General features: G+C 31.7%; 4 protein-coding genes and 1 long non-coding RNA gene across 5 annotated transcripts; 3 read left to right on the plus strand and 2 right to left on the minus strand.

Annotated features, from left to right (window-relative positions):
- The first annotated feature begins 919 nt into the window (after window positions 1-919).
- On the plus strand, window positions 920-4,090 carry LOC144840929 (uncharacterized). Its single transcript, XM_078697022.1, has 6 exons — window positions 920-1,023; window positions 2,769-2,981; window positions 3,084-3,335; window positions 3,438-3,677; window positions 3,763-3,855; window positions 4,082-4,090. Exons 1-6 carry the CDS (start codon window positions 982-984, stop codon window positions 4,088-4,090), a joined length of 849 nt encoding a protein of 282 aa, XP_078553148.1. The 5' UTR covers window positions 920-981.
- A 242-nt stretch (window positions 4,091-4,332) lies between these two features.
- Window positions 4,333-5,025, plus strand: LOC144841396 (uncharacterized). The gene is made up of 3 exons (XR_013612024.1): window positions 4,333-4,359; window positions 4,479-4,648; window positions 4,757-5,025. It is a non-coding gene; the product is annotated as an uncharacterized LOC144841396 (long non-coding RNA).
- Window positions 5,026-7,301: 2,276 nt separating this feature from the next.
- On the plus strand, window positions 7,302-8,899 carry LOC144840932 (DNA oxidative demethylase ALKBH2-like). Its single transcript, XM_078697025.1, has 3 exons — window positions 7,302-7,667; window positions 7,933-8,075; window positions 8,403-8,899. The coding sequence occupies exons 1-3, from the start codon at window positions 7,302-7,304 to the stop codon at window positions 8,698-8,700; spliced, it is 807 nt and encodes a 268-aa protein (XP_078553151.1). The 3' UTR covers window positions 8,701-8,899.
- A 7,986-nt stretch (window positions 8,900-16,885) lies between these two features.
- Window positions 16,886-18,514, minus strand: LOC144840937 (DNA oxidative demethylase ALKBH2-like). The gene is made up of 3 exons (XM_078697034.1): window positions 18,149-18,514; window positions 17,741-17,883; window positions 16,886-17,413 (listed from the first exon to the last, which is right to left on the minus strand). The coding sequence occupies exons 1-3, from the start codon at window positions 18,512-18,514 to the stop codon at window positions 17,116-17,118; spliced, it is 807 nt and encodes a 268-aa protein (XP_078553160.1). The 3' UTR covers window positions 16,886-17,115.
- Window positions 18,515-24,577: 6,063 nt separating this feature from the next.
- Window positions 24,578-25,949, minus strand: LOC144840455 (adrenocorticotropic hormone receptor-like). Its single transcript, XM_078696273.1, has one exon. It carries the CDS (start codon window positions 25,815-25,817, stop codon window positions 24,804-24,806), a length of 1,014 nt encoding a protein of 337 aa, XP_078552399.1. The 5' UTR covers window positions 25,818-25,949; the 3' UTR covers window positions 24,578-24,803.
- Between the last annotated feature and the right edge of the window lie 559 nt (window positions 25,950-26,508).

Genomic DNA, 26,508 nt, shown 5'->3' on the forward strand with positions numbered 1-26,508 from the left:
GCATCCAAATATATGCTGGGTCCGACTGTTGAAGGGCTTCCTTGACTGGGTTAGCTTCTAGGATCGCACTGAAGGAGATTGCTTAATTTAATCCAGGGGTCACGATAGTATGGTTTTCGGGCTTGTGCAAAGAGCATTCGTTTTGTTAATGAGTTATTTGGTTCTCGACAGATATGGGCTGTACTTCAGGTAGTGAACATGTATATTGTCTTTTAGTGGAGTTGCAATTAATGTACTTTTCTCACTAATAACTATTGCAATATTATATTCATAATTACTTCTGTGAAGTTTTGTTTTCACTAACACTACTATATTATTTGTGAATGTTGTGTTTCTTATTTTTATGTTTTCATAATCAAACTAACAGTTTGTATAATATTGAATTGAATTTATTTATTTAAACTAATAATTTGGGTCAATTATTTAAATAAATTGTTAATATATTATTAGGTATAAATCAAAAACGTTTAGATTCATTAAATTCATTTTAATATTCAAAGAAATATCAATTATTATTATTTTATTAATAATTGGTACGTTTGATTGAATACATTTATAATAATTTAATCATCAATTTAAATAATAAAAAAATAAATAATAGGCCTAATGAAGTAATATACTAAATATGAGTGAAACTTAAATTTGATATCAAACAAAAACTGAAATAATAAAAATCACCTAATAAATAATAGTATTGATTATTATTGATAAATAAATATAATAATAAATATAAAATAAGAAAGTTCAGGTTGTCAGATTATCCATGCGCGCGTCCGTCAAACCATTCCATAGTTAAAGTTACGTAATCAAGCTTTATTAAAAACATTAGTTTGTGCGCATGTGCTGATGAAAAGGCGCGCAAGGTTGTACGTGGTTACTTGGTTACGTATGTTTACTGTGCGTCACACCTCCTTCACACTTTACTTTTCGCGTTTTGTTTGATAAACAAGCTTTATTATTGTATCTCACTGATAAAAAACTATGCTCTGTTGTAAAGAAGACTCGACCAACGTCGTACACGTGGTAAGTTAAAAGTCAAATGATTTTGTTCCAGATCATATACTACTATTTAAGTTCGATAATTAACGGTAATTTGTCGGAAAAAAAAGTTTGTTTCTAGCCTCGATCCGGCGGGTGTGTAGTGGTGCCGGCCTGGTGGGAGGGAGAGACCCTCATCTCAAGAAGCCATCGTCGGCTCGTTGTTGCGCGATGGACTTAATTGAAACTGGTTTTGGCCATTTGATTTGGCTTAGCCTGGGAACAATAAATAATAATATCAATAATAATTGCTAATTATTTGTAGTAACTATTATAATAATAGCTAACCCACTACAGTTGTTGTCTCGGCGCGGGATCGGAGGGGGGAGCGCCGAATCGATCCTCAGACAGAGCAACTGCTTCACGCTTGATTTTGTTACGCGAAATACTGTCCATTTTTGCTCAAATGCGTTTGGCGTAGCGAAGCCTGCTCGTATGAATTTGCTGGTTAACCTAGGGCCTAGTAGTAGTAGAGTAAGAATAATTTCAAGGGTAAAGCTACACTATTATTATACATTTGATGTGAATTTTGTAATACCATTTTTTGTGCGTTGCTATGTATGTGAGCTGATTTATACAACAAATATATCTCTGAGATAGACCTAGCCTAGGCCTGAACGGTTTTACCATTTTTTTTATATATTTAAAATTGTATTGTCAATAACTATATTCGCCTATATATTGGCCAGATTTACAGATCAAGACTAAAGAACACTACGGGTAAAATATCTTCATTTTTAATTGGTTTGATTGGCCACTTTGCTTTGGAGTGAATGGCTCATGTTGTTTTGTTAATGTTATGTAAAAGCTTTATCTTCATTTTAATTTAATTTGAATGCTTATAAATATAATATTATGCCTATGTTATAATGTTGTAATTTTCATTGAATAATATTCACTATCAGTATAGTAATAAAGTATTAAGTACTAAACCTCGTTTTGTGTTTTGTTGTGTATTTATATTATATTTGTGTAATTAATATTTTACTTTATATTTTTTCATTAATAAATATTGCAATAACATATTCATAATTACTTCTATGGAGTTTTGTTTTCACTAACACTACTATATTTGTGAATGTTGTGTTTCTTATTTTTATGTTTTCATAATCAAATTAATAACAATTTATATAATATTGAATTGAATTTAAGTATTTATTTAAACTAATAATTTGGATCAATTCTTTAAATAAATTGTTAATAAATTATTAGTTATAAATAAAAAACTTTTAGTTTCATTAAATTCATTTTAATATTTAAAGAAGTATCAATTAATTATTATTATTTACTAATAATTGGTCTTTTTGATTGAATAAATTTATAATTATCATCAATTAAAATAATACTATATAAATAATAATGAATTAATGTACTAAATGAGTGAAACTTAAAATTGATATCAAACTGAAATAATCAAAATCACCTATTAGTATTGATTATTATTGATAAATAAATATAATAATTCAATCATGTAGGCTGTAATTCTTTAGTAAAAATAATTTTAGAGATTGACTTATTGAATGTTATAGTTTATTATAGATTAATAATTGATTGATCAATGATAGATAGAATAGTTGTTTGAAGTTTTATGTGGTAGTCGATTGACGGATGACGTCATTTATGATTTGATTTTTATTACATTACATTACATCATTCATGTTTTGTTTTTCATTTACTAATTAAATTTGATTAAACTTGATTAAATAATCAGTTACAAATTCATTTTATAGGTCATACCAGTTGCCGCTGCATCTGCCACCAACGCTGTATCTACCATCAACGCTGCTTCTGCAGCTACATCTGCCTCTGACGCTGCAGCTGCTGTCACCAACTATGCTGCTGCTGTAGCTATTGATCATGGTTACGACCAAGAGTTTACTTTGGCAACTGCAGGTGAAGCTGAAGAAATGCTTAAAACTTTCTACGATGGATTTGCTCAAAGGGTATGACGAATACTAATTAGGTCTAACAGCTGCCTGTCTTAAACATTTACCATGCCTGGTAGTAAGTATTATCAATAACTTTATATTTTATTTACACTATAGTCTAGTGCTCTCACAAGTATTGACACTGGGAGTAAGCTGAATAATGCATACCTAATGAAAGGAGCTGATAACAAGGAGGATAACAAGAAGAAGAAGCAGGACAAGGAGGAGAAAAAAAGAAAGAACCAAATGGAGAAGGATGAAAAGAAAGAGGAGGAGAAGAGGGAAAAGAAAGAGAAGAAGGAAAAGATGGATGAGGAGAAGAAAGAAAAGAAAGAAAAAAAGAAAGAGGAGAAGGAAAACAATAGCACGGTAATCAATATATTATTACTATATTACTCTGATTTATTCATTTATTTTATATTAATTTAATTGCAGATGAAAATAAACTTGACCATTTTGTTTTACTCAAAGTCTGAAGTGGCAGGCAATATCATTAATGTCATACCAATCGAACGATCTGAAGACGAGGAGGAAGACTGGGAAAACTGGGAAGACGAGGAGAAGGTGACGAATGGAGAGAACAAAAAAGAGGAGAGAAAAGAAAAGAATAAGAATAAAAAGGAAAAAAAGAAAGAAAAGAAGCAAAAGAAAGATGAGGAGAAAAAGGAAAAGGAAGAAAAAAAGAAAGAGGAGAAAAGACAGAAGAACATGGTAATTACTATTAATAATACTCTGACGTATTAATTTACTCGATTTAATTTATACAAATGAAAATGACAATTTTGTTTACTTAAAGCCTGAAGCAGCAAACAATATCATTAATGTGACACCACTCCAACAATTTGATGATGAGGATGAGGAGGAGGAAGACAAGGAAGATGAGAAAAAGGTGAAGAAGGGAAAGAACAAAAAAGAGGAGGAGAAGAAAGAAAAGAAGAAGGAAGAAAAAGAAAGGAAGAAAGAACAGAAGGAAAAGAAAGATGAAGAAAAAAACGAAAAGAAAGAAAAAAAGAAAGAGGAGAAGAAGGAAAAGAAAGAAAAAAAGAAAGAGGGAAAAAAACAGAAGGACATGGTAATTACGAATAATAATACTCTGACGTATTAATTTATTCTAGATTTATTAACTTATAAAAGATAAAAATTACTGTTTTGTTTTACTTAAAGCCTGAAGCAGCAAACAATATCATTAATGTGACACCACTCCAAAGATTTGATGATGAGGAGGAGGAGGAAGACAATGAGGATGAGGAGAACGTAAAGAAGGGAAAGAACAAAAAAGAGGAGAAGAAAGGAAAGAAGAAGGAAGGAAAGAAGAAGGAAGGGAAGAAGGAGAAGAAAATAGAAGAAAAGAAAGAAATGAAGAAGCAGAAGGAGAAGAAAAATGAGGAAAGAGGTATAATGACAACATTCATCTCTTAAATCAATTATCGTTATGATTTTTTAGTGAATAAGCAATAATTAATGGTAATGACATGAATTACGACTAAATATTCAATTATCAATGCTATTCAGATTCAGAACAAGAGTCGGATGAACGACCTGACGATGGACTAGTTATATGCGCATGTGGAGTATGGGCTGAGTTTGATGAAGAGAAGAAGATTGAAATTCCTAAAGCTAGTTTCTTCGATGTACTAAAAAGAAAACTAGGATTTAAAAAGAACAATGTAAAAAAATATAAAGTAAGATTTTTGTTGTTTTGAGCTACTGATATAGAACCTAAAATCTAAAATGATGACTTAATCAATGGTAAAAAGAATATTGCTTATTTACACTTTTGTATTACTTAGGCTGACTTTGATGATATATGTACTGAAGATATTATTTATGAAACCCGCCATGTAGTTTTACAACCTCCTACAACACCTGTAAACCAAAGAGAAACGGTGGGAAACTTCATTCTAGGGGTGGATCTAGCCATCCCTGGAATGGTCTGCTAAGTCTAAGTTAAGGTGAGAAATCTTGAAATTGTTATGATTTAATCGGTCAGTAGTATATTGATGTTATCTTATTTTGAAAGTTAATTTAAAAGTTGTTGAATCGTTGAACCATCAATTTTAAAAAGGTTTATTTATTTCTCTTTGCAGGAATGGTCTTTGTGTGGCTTAATGGCGGAGGGTTTATAGGGGGAGATAAGTGTGTTATTTTCGGTAGGTAAATGTTGAAACTCTTCAATGACTCTTTTTTTCAACTTTTGACATATTTTTTGACTTTTTGTGCGGTTTGCAACATGGGTTATGTTATTTTGTTTTGGGGTATGACTGCTGGGTTTGGTGGTGCTTTTATTAACTTACTTTTGCTGAAATAGGGATGTGAAACATTGCAAATTATATGATGGAAATTACATATAATTGGAGAGAGTAAAAAAGGTGTTTAATATCATAACATGCCATAAAAGGCATAATGCAGAATTAGGCATATTGGCAATGGTTCTAAAGGTCTTAATGGAGACATGTACAACATCATGCAGTGCATATCATTTGTTAGTTAACAACATCTAATTCGAGAGAGTAAAAAGAGGCGTTTCCATAAAAACAAGCCATAAATGGAATAATGCAGTAGGCACATACGCAATGGTTGTTTAACATCTTAATGCAGACATATTAAACGTCAGCAAATATCATTACAACATTTTGGCATACTGAAATAAAACGTTTTTACATGGTGAACAAAACGATTATACATTTACAAAGGCAATGGTTGTTTAACATCTTAATGCAGACATATTAAACATCAGTGAATATTATTTTATTTAACATCATCTAGCATTTTGGCATACTGAAATAAAACGTTTTTTACCTGATAAACAAAAAGATTATACAGCATTTACAAAGGCAATGGCATCTTAATGCAGACATATTAAACATCAGTGAATACTGTTTTGTTTAACATCATCTAACATTTTGGCATACTGAAATAAAATGTTTTTACCTGGTGAAACAAAAAGATTATACAACATTTACAAAGGCAATGGTTGTTTAACACCACCTACACCAGTATATATTATTTGTCAGTTGAACAAAAAAAATCTCATCATTGTATGGATCATAGTGGCAAATGGTAGGCAGGCATGTGACGACAAAGGTTATTTGCCTTTGCGGACGAATGCACATAAAAGGGCTGCCATCAGTGGGTGTGCCCATATGGAAGTGCTAGTCCAATATCAAAAATTAAAAAGAAAGGTTTTTAATAGAGATAATAAGAGAGGTTTGAAGTGGAGACGTATCTAAACTGCCGCGACATGGTAGATGCAGGCCCATTTGTTTGTGCGCATTCGGAATATAGTTGGGTAATAAGACCACTCGTTTCTATGTGGTATGCGCATTGTTGGTAGTTCGGATCTGTGCAGGCATGCGCAGTGGCAATCCGATGTCGTCACATACTGTTTGCTGTTTGCGATTCACAGGTACATCTTTTTTGACATACAAGAGTCCAGCATAAGATATCAACGTAACAATTTCAATTTCTGTTATTTCGGAAATTTCATCCATATCAACAAACGTACAATCATAAAAAGAAAAAAGAAAAATTCGCAAACTATAAGCTTAAATATATAGGATACTTCTCCATCTACAATACATTTTTGAGTTATGGAGCATATGTTTGTAAACACAAGCAACAAGAATATTACAACTATTCAACATACGTTGCATGAAACCATAGATAGATAACGAACGATACTGAGTGCACAGATACATTAATGTATTTATTGCAAAAAAAATCACATCAATAAGTATTTTAATAACATCAATAAAATGAGAAAAAAAATAACAAATAGGCCTACAACAAATAGTCACCATTGTTTTTCTGCTTAATATAACATCAAAGTATGTCTTTATAGACAGAGTTTACCCTTTGCTCTCTTACCGAATAATATGAGTAGAAAGAAAGGTACTTCAGTCGGGAAAGGAATTTCACACCTTTTTGTCAAACTAGTCTGATATGTAGACAGAGTTTCATTTTAGGATAATACAGTCGTTTGGACAAAGTTAATGAAGTTAAATAATAAGTATGTCTTGATTGAACTTTACCGACAGGTAATTAATCATCTTCCGGATTTGTTAACAAAGGGGGAGAAATTGAAAAGCAGTGACTCGGGGGGTGTTTGACATATTAAAGTTTAATGTGTGCCGTTATGATGTTTAGTTTTCTTTTCATTTAAATTGGTTACGTTTACGAAAAGATTTCTTTGTTTCCTTTTAAAATAAAACAAAAGGTGGGTAAAGAGGGACGCTACTGACATCATGTATAAATTATTTTAGTGTGTATAAATATATGGGTAAATTGTGTATAATGTTGTAGTCAAAATAGACATTTCAGTAGATCTCTACCAGAATGAATGCCTATAAACCAACAGTTGGTTTCACTCATTCCAAAAGAAAATCCACAGAATGCAACGTACCTTCTGAAAAGGTAAAGGATGACTACACAAAGGAACCAACAGAGGCACGTAAAAGTAATGAAATAGATTTCACTCGGAAGCTAAGCAAATCAGATAAGCAGCAGATGATTTCCCCATATTTTAAGTTTCCAGTGCACAAAATATCGAGAGAAAATTTAGATTGTGATTACATTCAACTTCTTGATAAAAGCTCAGCTGATACTTTGTATAAACAATGTGAGGAAGAGATTGAATATTTTACAGGTGATCTTGCAAAGGTGAAAGTGTTTGGTAGATGGTTTAATATACCTAGAAAACAGGTTAGTTTCTCTTTATTTTTTCTTCATGGTTTCATGACGTTAATGTAGGCTACATACTATTACGTTTAAAAAGATGCATTTTTACATTTTAATTACCGGCCTACCGCACTGTTTTCGTTTTATGCAACAGAATAACAGTTAACCAAGCCTACAGCACTGTTTTCGTTTTATGCAACAGAATATTAACAGTTAACCAGAATCCAACTGATTATAATTGTATATACATAAGAGAAACATTTTTAATAGTATGTTTCAACTCTGACAGGTTTCTTATGGTGATACGGGTTTAACATACACATATTCAGGCAATATAGTGCCAGCCTTGCCATGGCCACCGTTCCTGAAAGATCTTCGAGATTATTTGAAAGAAGTCACAGGGTTCTACTTCAATTTTGTTTTGGTTAACAGGTACATATTGATTATATATCTATATATGTTTATATTTGTTATAATTAAATAATGCAAAGCTTCCTTATGGCTACATTGTTTATACATTTTGTACATTTGATTTATTCTCAATTTTACTCTCAAGATTGTATAATTGAACAATATCAGTAATCAGTCTTTTCGTCATCTATTAGAATCTCTCACTTTTTTTATCTGCACAAAACTGTGTTTAATTATGTTGTATGGTTTATTGTTTTTATACTAAAAAGTTAAGTGCAAAAAGGATATTTATTTTCTAGCTTAAATTACAGTACAATTTTTTTATTTTAATTTATGTTTCTTTACTAGATATGCAGACGGTAATGATTCTATTGGTGAACATAAAGACGATGAGAAAGATATCAATAAATTTAGTTCAATTGCGTCCATTTCATTAGGTCAAACACGATTGTTTAGATTTCGCCATGGTGCTACACGTGGAATGAGACACAAAAGAAGTATTGAACCAGTAAATGTTGATCTTAAACACGGTAGCTTACTATTGATGAATTATCCAACTAACGAGTATTGGTACCATTCGCTGCCTAAAAAACCATCCATCAAACTACCAAGAATAAATCTGACATTTAGAGATATTAAAAGATGAGAAAAGGTCAGGATTACTTTAGAACGCAAATCTTATTAGCAACAATTCATGAACAATTGTTCTAAATGTAATAGTTACATGTATTTGTGTTTTATCAAAATGTAATGGTTACCTAGCATACATTATTATTGGCGGCTGTCAAAAAACTATTTTTAACAATTCATTTCTTGTATCTTCCTTTTTTATTTATTGTAAAAAATTTTGAAATAATTAGTAGCATGGTACAAGGAATCGGCCCTGGAAAAAATAACAACAACTAATTTAATTCTTCTTTTTCTGTTGAATTATTATTATTATGTTTGTGATGTGTATTGCAATAGATTTGTTTAATGAAATTAAATTAATTAGGCCTATGTTTTGACTTAATTTATGTCAGTGTAAATTTGTAAAAGTAGTTTTCCTATTTTAATTCATGGTAAATTTATTTCTTGACTTAATTTAATTTGTTTTCTGTTCTGTTGAAGTATTATTATTATGTTTTGTAAAGTGTAGTGCAATAGAATGTGTATTGAAATAAATTTTGTTTTTTAACAGCAACAATAAAAATGAAATTTGATCTTTGCGTGTTATTTAACTCCTGTATGATGTTTTTCTAATTTATTTATACCAAAAAAAAAAAAAACAAGTTTTTGAATTTGTTAAATGTAATTGCAAAAACACAAATGAATGTGATTAAAAAATATTCTGTTTACTTTTTTTTTTTTTATTTGAAACAGTAGTATTTTTAACAGTAGTTATATTTTATATATAATAAGTGATATTACAAAAAAAAATAAACATACAAAATGTATAAAGCATAGACTTATTAAATTTAAATACAATTTCTTTATTTCAAAATGAATTTCATTTTCTACGTGTTTTCAATTTTAAATCTTTTAAGAAAGACACAATACGTACTGCTAAAAAAAAAAACGCACACAAAAGAAGACAAATTTGAGACGCACGGTATGTAACGACACTTTCAATAAGAAGGCATATTATAAATGTATTTTTACCAAATTTATAAAGTAAATGGTTATTATTGAGAAATATACATTTTAGATAAATGATAACACATCTAAAATTAATTAGAGAGATCAATACAATATTGTGTTCATGATAATTTGTTTTGATGACTAGAGGAAACATCTGAAGAAATTCAACGAAAAACAAGCGTTAACACCATACCAGTCACTAAGAATGCTACTACTCTGAAAAAAACATCTCCCTTCCTACACAGAAACAAATTCTGAACGAAAATAAAAAAAAAAAAAAAAAAAAAAATTAGTAAACGAAACACGCGCATTATAAATAAAATGAATAATTTAAGAATATTAGTTAAACTACGCACGAACAAAAAAACGAAACATACTAACCGATTCATCGTCATTACAAAGTTCAAATAACGAAAACTTTTCCTTGAAAAATCCACAGGAGACACGTTTTACATTTTCTAACTGCAGTTCAGTGTCACATTGTGTCGCAACACATGTACATACAACGAGTCCTGTCACAAGTCTGCCGACATTTATTTTTCTATCGCTCATCATTTGTTCTAATACATAATACAGCGCTTCCGAAGAAATATCTTTACACAATTCTAACACATTAAAATTGTTTTCCAACTCTTTACAAGCACGAATAGTACTCTGGAGGATGGGTGAATCCAAAACAACTAACCCCGTCAATTTATATTCAATGTATGCTAAAACCACTTCCTCTAAATCAACCATAACGCTCGACAAACAATTGATAATGGATGTAATGGTCAAGAAAGTTACAACTTAAAACATTTATTTTTGTTTTTTAAAAAGAAGTTGTAACATAGAAACTAATTTTGTCAGGAAATGTATTTTTATCATTTATGTGGTTTATTTGTGTTTAGAAAGTTACAACATTAACATTTAATTTGGTCAAAAATGTGAATATACGGAGCCGATATTCAGTGTCACATTGTGTCGCAACACATGTACATACAACGAGTCCTGTCACAAGTCTGCCGACATTTATTTTTCTGTCGCTCATCATTTGTTCTAATACATAATACAGCGCTTCCGAAGAAATATCTTTACACAATTCTAACACATTAAAATTGTTTTCCAACTCTTTACAAGCACGAATAGTACTCTGGAGGATGGGGTGAATCCAAAACAACTAACCCCGTCAATTTATATTCAATGTATGCTAAAACCACTTCCTCTAAATCAACCATAACGCTCGACAAACAATTGATAATGGATGTAATGGTCAAGAAAGTTACAACTTAAAACATTTATTTTTGTTTTTTAAAAAGAAGTTGTAACATAGAAACTAATTTTGTCAGGAAATGTATTTTTATCATTTATGTGGTTTATTTGTGTTTAGAAAGTTACAACATTAACATTTAATTTGGTCAAAAATGTGAATATACGGAGCCGATTGTAATTTTTAATCCTTAGTATAGTGAGAGATTTTATAAACAAAAAAAGAGCGAACGGAAATTAATGATTGCAGATTAGACATATAGAAATGGATTGAAATTGGAAATCCACATGATCAAAGAAAAGAAACCCATTGTTTCGACAGAAGCTAATGACATTTACAAAGGATGACACAGTTTGAATAGAGTAATTACCGTATAACATAATTAACTTTTACACCACCAATACTACCGGGGTGTTTAGGATCGTAATATACTTTTCTTAAGTACTCATCCATACTCATTACCCTCAATCACCCAAATGAAAACTTAATAAATAAATCAAATACTTAAATAACACGCAAAGATCAAATTTCATTTTCGTTGTTGCTTTTAAAAGAAAAAACACAACCTTTATTTTAACACACATTCTATTTCAATATATTTTACAACCATAATAATAATAAACTTTACCGAAAAGAAATAAGAATTATAAAAATATATAACATTAATTAAAAAAAAAAGTGTTAAGATAATATTTAAATTTGTACAAATTACAATTGGTTAAGAATCTTATTAAAAAGTTCTGAATCATTTGTAATCAACTTTATGGCTTTATCGAACGCATCAACATTGATACAACGTAAATGAAAGTAGTTTAGCGCCCATTCAAAATGGGTAGCGCTATTGTCCACAAGTTTCAATGCCAGAATTGGTCGAAAAAATGTTAGCAGTTGTTCATATCTTGAGCCGTGAAAGTTATAACGTTCAACCATGTCATTCAGAATGAATATAAATTCTTCTATGAAAACCTTCTCAATTGTTCTCATTATTTCATTGTACTCAAGTTCGGTAGTTTCTTTCTTAATCTCCACCTCCAGCACAGGGTTCAGGTACTCTTCTGTAAACACCTCATCTTCTACCTCATCTTCTACATCGGCTTTTCTTGCCAGAAATAGGTGGTAGTCACCTACCGATGACGTGTCGTCATATACAATTCTCTCCTCTTCAGAAATTATTCTCGATCTATAATGTTCGTCTTCTTCAGTATTAGATATATTATTTAAATCAACGTTCATTGGATGTGGGGGTTGAATCGCCAGTAAACACGTCATATCCCCGGCCATCTCTTCCCTCATCTCTTCCTCCTCCTCTGCTGTAAAATAGGCACCAGTCATAGCTAGTATGTATTCGTCTTCAAATTCTGAATCACTGCTTATATATATAACTTCTTCTTCGACATCAGAGTCCATAGTAAGATCAATGATTTCAATCACAGAACCCATAAGTAACTAGTTGTTGGTTTTTTGGTCTGTCTTGTCGAGCTCTGTAGCGTTGTAGATTGATGTAAATATTACAAAATAATCGAGAGTTATATACAGTGAAAAGCGCTGTGTTCCTTTTGTTTCATTAAGTAGCTTCCCCAATGTCATTGAATTTAAATCATCATTCCGTTTTTCCAAAAGATTGCATTGTAATTACGGGAACTGTTTTAACCAATCGTAATTGTCATTCTGGTAACTTTTTTTGGTCCGTGATTCTAGAAACTTAAAAATGAGTACTAATAGATAAGTTCAGCGTTCAAGTGATCATCTTACTTAAAAATATATAAATAAAAATAATTATAACTTAAACTAATAACTAACTACTGAACTAATTTACTTGAATTTAAAATCCTAAGAATAAGTAACAAAAAAAAAAAAAAATTAACATCTAACGACAGAATTCATTTTTTAAAAACATGCACAGGTGTTTTCAGTTGTAAATTTGTTTAATTATGAACAGAGAAAAATAAATTTATTTATATCACCGCGACAATAAAATAAAATAAATACAGAAGTGGTTATCGCGGTGATATAAATAAATTTATTTTTCTCTGTTCATAATTAAACAAATTTACAACTGAAAACACCTGTGCATGTTTTTAAAAAATGAATTCTGTCGTTAGATGTTAATTTTTTTTTTTTTTTGTTACTTATTCTTAGGATTTTAAATTCAAGTAAATTAGTTCAGTAGTTAGTTATTAGTTTAAGTTATAATTATTTTTATTTATATATTTTTAAGTAAGATGATCACTTGAACGCTGAACTTATCTATTAGTACTCATTTTTAAGTTTCTAGAATCACGGACCAAAAAAAGTTACCAGAATGACAATTACGATTGGTTAAAACAGTTCCCGTAATTACAATGCAATCTTTTGGAAAAACGGAATGATGATTTAAATTCAATGACATTGGGGAAGCTACTTAATGAAACAAAAGGAACACAGCGCTTTTCACTGTATATAACTCTCGATTATTTTGTAATATTTACATCAATCTACAACGCTACAGAGCTCGACAAGACAGACCAAAAAACCAACAACTAGTTACTTATGGGTTCTGTGATTGAAATCATTGATCTTACTATGGACTCTGATGTCGAAGAAGAAGTTATATATATAAGCAGTGATTCAGAATTTGAAGACGAATACATACTAGCTATGACTGGTGCCTATTTTACAGCAGAGGAGGAGGAAGAGATGAGGGAAGAGATGGCCGGGGATATGACGTGTTTACTGGCGATTCAACCCCCACATCCAATGAACGTTGATTTAAATAATATATCTAATACTGAAGAAGACGAACATTATAGATCGAGAATAATTTCTGAAGAGGAGAGAATTGTATATGACGACACGTCATCGGTAGGTGACTACCACCTATTTCTGGCAAGAAAAGCCGATGTAGAAGATGAGGTAGAAGATGAGGTGTTTACAGAAGAGTACCTGAACCCTGTGCTGGAGGTGGAGATTAAGAAAGAAACTACCGAACTTGAGTACAATGAAATAATGAGAACAATTGAGAAGGTTTTCATAGAAGAATTTATATTCATTCTGAATGACATGGTTGAACGTTATAACTTTCACGGCTCAAGATATGAACAACTGCTAACATTTTTTCGACCAATTCTGGCATTGAAACTTGTGGACAATAGCGCTACCCATTTTGAATGGGCGCTAAACTACTTTCATTTACGTTGTATCAATGTTGATGCGTTCGATAAAGCCATAAAGTTGATTACAAATGATTCAGAACTTTTTAATAAGATTCTTAACCAATTGTAATTTGTACAAATTTAAATATTATCTTAACACTTTTTTTTTTAATTAATGTTATATATTTTTATAATTCTTATTTCTTTTCGGTAAAGTTTATTATTATTATGGTTGTAAAATATATTGAAATAGAATGTGTGTTAAAATAAAGGTTGTGTTTTTTCTTTTAAAAGCAACAACGAAAATGAAATTTGATCTTTGCGTGTTATTTAAGTATTTGATTTATTTATTAAGTTTTCATTTGGGTGATTGAGGGTAATGAGTATGGATGAGTACTTAAGAAAAGTATATTACGATCCTAAACACCCCGGTAGTATTGGTGGTGTAAAAGTTAATTATGTTATACGGTAATTACTCTATTCAAACTGTGTCATCCTTTGTAAATGTCATTAGCTTCTGTCGAAACAATGGGTTTCTTTTCTTTGATCATGTGGATTTCCAATTTCAATCCATTTCTATATGTCTAATCTGCAATCATTAATTTCCGTTCGCTCTTTTTTTGTTTATAAAATCTCTCACTATACTAAGGATTAAAAATTACAATCGGCTCCGTATATTCACATTTTTGACCAAATTAAATGTTAATGTTGTAACTTTCTAAACACAAATAAACCACATAAATGATAAAAATACATTTCCTGACAAAATTAGTTTCTATGTTACAACTTCTTTTTAAAAAACAAAAATAAATGTTTTAAGTTGTAACTTTCTTGACCATTACATCCATTATCAATTGTTTGTCGAGCGTTATGGTTGATTTAGAGGAAGTGGTTTTAGCATACATTGAATATAAATTGACGGGGTTAGTTGTTTTGGATTCACCCCATCCTCCAGAGTACTATTCGTGCTTGTAAAGAGTTGGAAAACAATTTTAATGTGTTAGAATTGTGTAAAGATATTTCTTCGGAAGCGCTGTATTATGTATTAGAACAAATGATGAGCGACAGAAAAATAAATGTCGGCAGACTTGTGACAGGACTCGTTGTATGTACATGTGTTGCGACACAATGTGACACTGAATATCGGCTCCGTATATTCACATTTTTGACCAAATTAAATGTTAATGTTGTAACTTTCTAAACACAAATAAACCACATAAATGATAAAAATACATTTCCTGACAAAATTAGTTTCTATGTTACAACTTCTTTTTAAAAAACAAAAATAAATGTTTTAAGTTGTAACTTTCTTGACCATTACATCCATTATCAATTGTTTGTCGAGCGTTATGGTTGATTTAGAGGAAGTGGTTTTAGCATACATTGAATATAAATTGACGGGGTTAGTTGTTTTGGATTCACCCATCCTCCAGAGTACTATTCGTGCTTGTAAAGAGTTGGAAAACAATTTTAATGTGTTAGAATTGTGTAAAGATATTTCTTCGGAAGCGCTGTATTATGTATTAGAACAAATGATGAGCGATAGAAAAATAAATGTCGGCAGACTTGTGACAGGACTCGTTGTATGTACATGTGTTGCGACACAATGTGACACTGAACTGCAGTTAGAAAATGTAAAACGTGTCTCCTGTGGATTTTTCAAGGAAAAGTTTTCGTTATTTGAACTTTGTAATGACGATGAATCGGTTAGTATGTTTCGTTTTTTTGTTCGTGCGTAGTTTAACTAATATTCTTAAATTATTCATTTTATTTATAATGCGCGTGTTTCGTTTACTAATTTTTTTTTTTTTTTTTTTTTTTATTTTCGTTCAGAATTTGTTTCTGTGTAGGAAGGGAGATGTTTTTTTCAGAGTAGTAGCATTCTTAGTGACTGGTATGGTGTTAACGCTTGTTTTTCGTTGAATTTCTTCAGATGTTTCCTCTAGTCATCAAAACAAATTATCATGAACACAATATTGTATTGATCTCTCTAATTAATTTTAGATGTGTTATCATTTATCTAAAATGTATATTTCTCAATAATAACCATTTACTTTATAAATTTGGTAAAAATACATTTATAATATGCCTTCTTATTGAAAGTGTCGTTACATACCGTGCGTCTCAAATTTGTCTTCTTTTGTGTGCGTTTTTTTTTTTAGCAGTACGTATTGTGTCTTTCTTAAAAGATTTAAAATTGAAAACACGTAGAAAATGAAATTCATTTTGAAATAAAGAAATTGTATTTAAATTTAATAAGTCTATGCTTTATACATTTTGTATGTTTATTTTTTTTTGTAATATCACTTATTATATATAAAATATAACTACTGTTAAAAATACTACTGTTTCAAATAAAAAAAAAAAAAGTAAACAGAATATTTTTTAATCACATTCATTTGTGTTTTTGCAATTACATTTAACAAATTCAAAAACTTGTTTTTTTTTTTTTTGGTATAAATAAATTAGAAAAACATCATACAGGAGTTAAATAACACGCAAAGATCAAATTTCATTTTTATTGTTGCTGTTAAAAAACAAAATTTATTTCAATACACATTCTATTGCACTACACTTTACAAAACATAATAATAATACTTCAACAGAACAGAAAACAAATTAAATTAAGTCAAGAAATAAATTTACCATGAATTAAAATAGGAAAACTACTTTTACAAATTTACACTGACATAAATTAAGTCAAAACATAGGCCTAATTAATTTAATTTCATTAAACAAATCTATTGCAATACACATCACAAACATAATAATAATAATTCAACAGAAAAAGAAGAATTAAATTAGTTGTTGTTATTTTTTCCAGGGCCGATTCCTTGTACCATGCTACTAATTATTTCAAAATTTTTTACAATAAATAAAAAAGGAAGATACAAGAAATGAATTGTTAAAAATAGTTTTTTGACAGCCGCCAATAATAATGTATGCTAGGTAACCATTACATTTTGATAAAACACAAATACATGTAACTATTACATTTAGAACAATTGTTCATGAATTGTTGCTAATAAGATTTGCGTTCTAAAGTAATCCTGACCTTTTCTCATCTTTTAATATCTCTAAATGTCAGATTTATTCTTGGTAGTTTGATGGATGGTTTTTTAGGCAGCGAATGGTACCAATACTCGTTAGTTGGATAATTCATCAATAGTAAGCTACCGTGTTTAAGATCAACATTTACTGGTTCAATACTTCTTTTGTGTCTCATTCCACGTGTAGCACCATGGCGAAATCTAAACAATCGTGTTTGACCTAATGAAATGGACGCAATTGAACTAAATTTATTGATATCTTTCTCATCGTCTTTATGTTCACCAATAGAATCATTACCGTCTGCATATCTAGTAAAGAAACATAAATTAAAATAAAAAAATTGTACTGTAATTTAAGCTAGAAAATAAATATCCTTTTTGCACTTAACTTTTTAGTATAAAAACAATAAACCATACAACATAATTAAACACAGTTTTGTGCAGATAAAAAAAGTGAGAGATTCTAATAGATGACGAAAAGACTGATTACTGATATTGTTCAATTATACAATCTTGAGAGTAAAATTGAGAATAAATCAAATGTACAAAATGTATAAACAATGTAGCCATAAGGAAGCTTTGCATTATTTAATTATAACAAATATAAACATATATAGATATATAATCAATATGTACCTGTTAACCAAAACAAAATTGAAGTAGAACCCTGTGACTTCTTTCAAATAATCTCGAAGATCTTTCAGGAACGGTGGCCATGGCAAGGCTGGCACTATATTGCCTGAATATGTGTATGTTAAACCCGTATCACCATAAGAAACCTGTCAGAGTTGAAACATACTATTAAAAATGTTTCTCTTATGTATATACAATTATAATCAGTTGGATTCTGGTTAACTGTTAATATTCTGTTGCATAAAACGAAAACAGTGCTGTAGGCTTGGTTAACTGTTATTCTGTTGCATAAAACGAAAACAGTGCGGTAGGCCGGTAATTAAAATGTAAAAATGCATCTTTTTAAACGTAATAGTATGTAGCCTACATTAACGTCATGAAACCATGAAGAAAAAATAAAGAGAAACTAACCTGTTTTCTAGGTATATTAAACCATCTACCAAACACTTTCACCTTTGCAAGATCACCTGTAAAATATTCAATCTCTTCCTCACATTGTTTATACAAAGTATCAGCTGAGCTTTTATCAAGAAGTTGAATGTAATCACAATCTAAATTTTCTCTCGATATTTTGTGCACTGGAAACTTAAAATATGGGGAAATCATCTGCTGCTTATCTGATTTGCTTAGCTTCCGAGTGAAATCTATTTCATTACTTTTACGTGCCTCTGTTGGTTCCTTTGTGTAGTCATCCTTTACCTTTTCAGAAGGTACGTTGCATTCTGTGGATTTTCTTTTGGAATGAGTGAAACCAACTGTTGGTTTATAGGCATTCATTCTGGTAGAGATCTACTGAAATGTCTATTTTGACTACAACATTATACACAATTTACCCATATATTTATACACACTAAAATAATTTATACATGATGTCAGTAGCGTCCCTCTTTACCCACCTTTTGTTTTATTTTAAAAGGAAACAAAGAAATCTTTTCGTAAACGTAACCAATTTAAATGAAAAGAAAACTAAACATCATAACGGCACACATTAAACTTTAATATGTCAAACACCCCCCGAGTCACTGCTTTTCAATTTCTCCCCCTTTGTTAACAAATCCGGAAGATGATTAATTACCTGTCGGTAAAGTTCAATCAAGACATACTTATTATTTAACTTCATTAACTTTGTCCAAACGACTGTATTATCCTAAAATGAAACTCTGTCTACATATCAGACTAGTTTGACAAAAAGGTGTGAAATTCCTTTCCCGACTGAAGTACCTTTCTTTCTACTAATATGCTTTGTTTCGCACCCCTACTACGCGATTGTTTGTCGATAACTGATCATTAAGCCCATCGGCCTGCTCCATTCATTTAATGTAATTTATGTGAATTTCCAAGCTTCTTGTCTCGGATATTGTCGGAGGGAGAATAATTGATAATTTGTTGAGCTAATCTGAAACCTACCATTATATTCATACGAGTCAAACCCACTTTACTTGCCGCCTTATTTATATATTTAAAGCCACACGTCATTGAATAAATTACTATTATATATTGTATATATTGAAAGTGTCCGTAATTCTTTAGTGTTTTGTACCACAGCCTACTAAGCTTTTGTTTGACATAGGACAGACCGTAGATTGACAGACAGACCAAGCGAAATCATTTTAGGTCTAATTGAATGTAATTAGTTTGTAGGTTAGATTATTAAATATCAAAAAGAATGAATGAACTTTGCACTCTCGCCCTAATTCCTACGTGGTTATATTTTACTTCGGAAAAGTAGCAGACGAAACAGCAGTTTTCCAAGCAAGAGTATATTTTTTTAAAACCTAATAAGCATCCTTGAAGTATGGTGATGTCTGTTGAACATAATATTCTGAATATTGAGGAAGCGGCCAGACATATCACATTCACCAGAATAAAAACAATAGTGATGAGGCTATCCAGGGTTTCACTGGGTGTGTTGGGTAAACGCACTATAATATTTGTCTTCATCTTATCCAAATAGTCTCAAGAACACGCAACATGAACTTAGATGCATCGCATTCTATCGGCACTGCCGCAGTGCGGGTGAAAGGAATCGTATTCTATCGGAACTGCCGCAGTGCGGGTGAAGGGGATCGTATTCTATCGGAACTGTGTCGCAATGCGCGTGAAATTAGGCCTATCGTATTCTATCGGCAGTGCCGCTCAGTACGAGTGAAAGCATCGTATTCTATCCGCACTGCCGCAGTGCGTGTGAAAGTAACGTATTCTATCGGCAGTGCCGCAATGCGTGTGAAACTAACGTACTCTATCGGCAGTGCCGCAATGCGTGTGAACATAGTCAATAGCTATTGACTATGGTGTGAAAGTAACGTATTTTATCGGAACGGCCGCAATGCGCGTGAAGGAATCGTATATATCGGTACTACCACAGTGCGTTGAAAGTATCGTATTCTATCCGAATTGCCGCAATGCACGTACTCAGTTTGTTTTTGGTAGTATACTACCCTATGTATGTAAATGGCCTACGTCCAGTAAGAAAAGAAAAAAGAAAATGTATTCCTGGTAAATACGCCTACATTTAATAATCCGTTTTTGGTTTCCTATGTTATCGAAATCACAGCGTGATCAAGTGTTAATTGACTCGAGTGTAATAAAAGTCACTCGATGTTATTTTAGGCAAATAAATAAAATCATGGCGGAAAATTAAATTGGTTCTTGTGGTACCGATGTTAATAGTCTTTTGATTTCAGAAGAACCCGCATGAGACTTTTGCGATTCATTGAACATACAACTGACATTCCAAAGTTTTACTTTCTTTTTAAATCATCGTGAGAATATTTGCAAACAAGTCAAGTGTCATTTGTTTGCAATAACGCGACTATTATTTGTTACAAATCACGATCATGTATATAAAGTGGTTGCGCGGTAATTATAAAAGCCCTTTGGGACACCTATCCAGGGGACAATTAAACAAGAGGAATAAGAATGTTTAAATACTTGGGGGGGGGGGGGCACACTTCATAGGAAATAGCAAAACGAAAGAAGTAATTAACCACGGTATTACAGTAATAGTGTAGAAAGTGAATAAAAACATATGGCTGGTAAGAGGTAGAAAAATAATGCATTTAAACATAATCATAATGTTTAGAATATGTTAGGCTAAGGTAGAAAATAATATGGATAGGCCTATCAGATAATAATGAAACAAAAACAATTAGACATATTTACACATAACTTCAGTTGTATGACAAATGTAGTGATAATATTAATAATTTAAAAGTGATGTAATGTCATGTTTCACAATTGTATATTGTATAACCAGTAACCAAAAAAAGTGGCACAAAAACGAAAGAATAAACACTCCTAGCTTCCGTTAATTAACGTAAGTCACCACTCCCGGAGGTCTCATAGAGGGTTCAAATAATGGTGTCTTTTATATAGGTAAGGCCTAGTTACAATATGAAATAGTATACCGCCAGCCTTGCGGTATGGAAAAATGATTTAAAACTCAGCTATTGTGTTATAGTTTTAATTAATAAAAACATTCTCTATAATACAGTGTATTTGGAAATCAGAGAGTGATCTAAATGACTAATTCTCGGCTTGAAATAACAACACTCTTTCCTGATATCATGTTGAGTAGGTAGTATCTATACTGAATTGCAATGTAGGCCTAGGCCTAATATTTGGAACAATATTATAGGATCGAGAAATGATTTATTAGATTTAGAGGAAACAGAATATGATTTATTATGTGCGCCCTCTTTGTAGAATCAGTTTCAGATATTTTCTTTATAAGAACCCACACGTTGTAAAGGTGTAGCTTCAATGTGTAGCTTCAATAAATATTATCAGTATTATACCCCCATGGGCTTATCCTGGTACAGAGGCCTACATCCGGGTCTAATTCACATTTGGTGCTACGAAAAAAGAGACCCCCCACTAAACTAAAGTTTTAGTTGGGGTTTTTGAGATTTCTCAAAAACATAGACTCGGGATAGAACGCAATATTGATAATTTAGTTGTGGTATTATCCAGAATAATGTCTAATGCTAACACACCTTTAACAATGTGCCTTTTACTTGTTGTTTGTATTGTCAATGATCCGTACTATCCTGCTAAGAAGATGCCCGGCCCTGTAAAATGAAGCGGTCGCGTACGGTTGCACCGCCAGGGGGCTTTTCAATTCCTCCTTGTTGTGGTAAAACAGAAAACTAAGCTAATATAAATAAGAAAGTTAATTACTATACACAGTTTGTTATTTGGTGGCTTTTCTCGTTTATTTTACAACATGTCATAGCCAGTAATGTATTATTTCCGCTTGTGAACATTTATCGTATTGAGTTTTCAGTGGAACTCAAACATTGTTCATGATAGGAACACTTTCACAATTTTACAAATGTACGTCTATATTATTAAATAATACTGTTGATGTGTAGCCTAACGCTCTGTCTACACTATCAAACTAGTTTGACGAAAAAAGGCAGTAGAAATAATGGTAGTGGTATACTCAAATATGCTAGTGATATGACTCGAGTATCATCATGTCCATTATGAGCACATCACATTATTTTGTCACATAAAGTTTTATAGTGTAGACAGAGCCTATTACAGGATTTATATTTAAGTTACTTAACACAGAATAATCTATTATATATAAATACCAAAGGCCTACATATTTTGAAAATAATTGAATCAATAAATAATCATATTTAATAATAAACATTACAAAAACATGCGTTAGGTAATTACACTATCTACAACATTTACTATCGAAAACAAATTTCTTGTTTGTATTTTATTTATTTATTCATATTTTTTTTTTATAAAAAGCGTTATTTATTAATGTATAGCTTCAATTTGATTGAATATTTTATTAAATATTTTACACTTTTTAACAAGCAACGCGTATACGCAAAGTGAATAGTGCACATACACACTAATCCAAAAACCAGAAAACTTAGTTTCTCAGAATGTATTATAAACATTAAGTAATAATAGTTTAAATATTAATAATTTAAATTCTGAATAACTGTAACTAACTATGTATTAAACTGCTAACCGGGCGTAACGGCTATGAGAGCTCATTGGCTAAACCCAGGGGCTCCTGAGCAGTGCTCAGAGGAAAACACAGGTAATAAAATATGTCGAAAAACTTAAAACTTAGGGTTCCTAAACAAGGGGCCTCAGGTCTCTACTTTACGCCACTGGCTACAGTGAGTAGGCTAGTCCTGAAACTCAGTCACGACATCCTTTCAATATCCTTCCTAACCTAACGGCATCGCGTATACTTGTCTCGCATGTCTTAAATTCTATTTTAAAGGGTACATTGACTTCAATGTGTCCTTCCTATTCTATCGGCATAGAGTAAACTTAGAATTGTCTTAATTTCCGTTTTAAAGGGTACATTGACTTAATTCAATCGTTTGGTAATTTCTTTGAATAATCCAAAAGAACCAAATAAAAAACATTGTTAGTTTCACGTTTTTGCTAGGCCAGGGAAAATTTCACTCTTCCATCCCTGGCTAGGCCTCGTATCATTCTCATAAGTTTATTGGTAGTAGTATAATTAGCCAATTACAGACCTTCTTAATGGTATGAAATCAAGATAATAAACGGCAAGATTGGATATAATAAATATAGACACACATGTACAATATTATAACAAAGAACAAACAACTCATTCTTCAGGACCTATAATGAAGAAACTAGACCCTGGAATAATATTCAAACCCCATTGGCCGTATTCACCATTCACACAAGGGAAACACTTAAAAAAAATCTCCTATCAAAGTGAATACAATTTAAGGGAAATACTTATTATTGAGTTAAGTGAAACACTTAATATTTAAGGGAAATATCTCACTTAAGTGTGATTGGTGAATACGGCTATTGGCTTTAAAAAAACAAAATTCGAAACTTCGTGAACATACACGCTTGAGTGGGTCTATTCTTATAAACACACCTTTCCTGGTATAGGCCTATACTAACTATATATATATTAATACAACATTCAATTTGTTCTGTATTCTATTTTCTTCAACGAATCGCGTCAAATGTATTGTTGTTATAGTTCCTAGCCTATACACATATTGTGGTTAACCGATTCGGTTCATTTGTGTGTTCTTCAATTTACTAAACCACATTTTGGATGTAATTAAGCAGCACTAACAACAATGAAAGTAATGCAGTTTAATTGTTCACGGCTTTAGTTTCTAAACAAATTTAAACAACATTGTAAACATTTTAGTTTATCCATGGTTAAACCAAGGTAGTCTAACAACACTTAGGTTAAACACACTGTAAAACAATAATTAGTTGAGCCATGGAGGTTCCTCCATGGTTTAGCATAAAGGTAGGCTACATTTTATAGTAACTACTGTATAGTGACTTTCCGACGAAATAGAATAGCGTCATTTAATTAAGTTGACGAGTTATTCATTCATTCATTCATTCATTCGTTTATTCAATATCCAATAAATGTTCGCCACACATATATTAAAAATACATACAATAAAAATAATAAACACGTACGATAAAACCAATAAAAAACATAGTATGTGTGGAAGGAACCTATATAAGTTTAAAACTTAAAACAAAAAATAATAAAAAGGTAATAAAAAAGTTTGGAAGAAGAAGATACAAAATACGATATATCCTAATAAAAAGGAATGAATAACTCGTCAACTTAATTAAATGACGCTATTCTATTTCGTCGGAAAGTCACTATACAGTAGTTACTATAAATGTAGCCTACCTTCATGGAAAAGGAGAGGCGAAAACACCGGACAGTCGAAGATTCAGGCAAGCTGATTGAAAAAAAAAGGTAATTTTCAGAGAATGCAATACCAAAGATGGAGTAATCAGGAAAGATATTTCATAACACGGTAACAATGAATATTCATATTGAATTTAACTTAATTTCGTCATATTTTATAGTTTGTTATTTTTCTTCACACAAATTAATTGGTTGCGTCGCTCAAATAGGATTAAGTTAATATCCGTTGAAAATCATAAGGTCAAGATCTCGTGATTATTCTTTGTTTGCTACAGGACAATCAAACTAAAAATCGATTCTCCGTTCGACCAGAGTTATCTATTATTAATAAAGTCAGTTTTTAAACTCTATGCCTTAAACGGAGCTATCGGGGCAGGAATGGCTGACTGTACCGGCTGGGCTTGGGTCAATGTCTTTCACCTTATTTTCGTCCTTCTTATTCGTAGTAATTGAACTCATGTGGCTGGATGATAATGAATCTTTTTCGCAACATCCTCGGAAGAGCGATCGTATGCCGGACTTAAATCCGGGCATTTTTCGCCAGTATATGAACGGATTAATCGCCGAGTTCATAAGACCGACACATGAAAAAATGAAAAACGTTACTGATGTGTAGTAACAAGGTTGACCGGATCGTCGCATCTGCAACGATATCCTAAATGCTTCTACCGCCCACGGCACTGTCACGATGATAGCGACTCCCAGGATCAACGTAAACGCCTTGGCAACGGCACGTGTCTCGCGGAACTGTCGGCTTGACTTGATGTCCCGCAGTCGTTTCTCGTGGCGGCGTATCTTGTATAAAATGATGGCGTATAAAATCATAATAAATACCAGAACTGTCATAGTTAGTGACGGCAAAACGTTAAACAAAATCAAAGTCACGTTGTCAACATCATTAGAAAACGGCAATGTTGTAGAAAGCGGCACGATCCAAAAACAGACACACGTGATTACGATTCCTCTAGGCGATACAATTTGTTGGTAGGTGGTTGGTGCCGCTACAATTATTATGAAACGATCCACGGCAATTCCAAGAATAGTGAGCCAAGAAATAGCAACGAGAGATATATTCAGAGCATCTGACGCCGCTTCACCTAAAATAGTTCTTGTGCAAATTGCGAGTCCCGTAACTAAATCACAGATGGAGAGGTTACATATGAACATGTTGCGAGTCCGTCGAAGTTTTCCTATTTTTACAAACGCTAATAGAACCAACGTATTACCAGCAATAGCAACAGCACATATCGTTAACATCACAGACGAGAAAATAATCATTCCAATGGTGCTCTGACCAATCACGGTCGTGAAAATGTCAGGATATTTACACGAAGTATCATTACTCGAGATATTTTCCATTTTCTCCATCTTCAGAAAGAAATATAGATATGTTGAACTGACACACCGTAATCCCCACCTCCAATGAGCGTGTACAATGTAATAAGTATACTAAATCTGTTACGATGGGCTGTAACTTTAGTACCTAAAATCTCAAGAAGAATAGACCAATGACAACGCTGCGCGTGGGTACCGACCAATCACGGAGCTTTCTCGATTAGACATCGTCTGAATGGTTGTGTGCTTGTAGTACAGTATAGTAGCACATCATCTACTTCATTATAATTCGCATTTACAAGACAAAGCCATTTAGCAAGTGGTACACGAAATAAAGAAAACACTAAAGATACCGCAAAACAAATCAAACATAGTAAGGGTTAGCGAAAACCAGAACAAGTCAGACAATTACTAGATCAAATAATCCATTGACGTTTGAAAACAATAGTGCGGTCGATGCCAGGAAATCGACGAATACGAACGACTTGGGGTGAATGATCAACGTGTCGTTGTTCGCACTACTACTGTGTCGCTGTCCCCGTATCAAGTGCCAATAACTCTATAATAATGTTAAACTTATCGTAATACAGGCCTAAATTAATAATACTAATTCAAAGACAATAATGACGATAATGATGACGTTGATGATAACAATTATGATTTGTTTTGTATAAGGTATCTTTATTACAACTCTTTACTTGTTTATGTTTATTTTACTTATATT

The sequence above is a fragment of the Antedon bifida genome, chromosome 4 (assembly GCF_963402885.1).
Source record: "Antedon bifida chromosome 4, ecAntBifi1.1, whole genome shotgun sequence".
NCBI classification, from domain to species: domain Eukaryota; kingdom Metazoa; phylum Echinodermata; class Crinoidea; order Comatulida; family Antedonidae; genus Antedon; species Antedon bifida.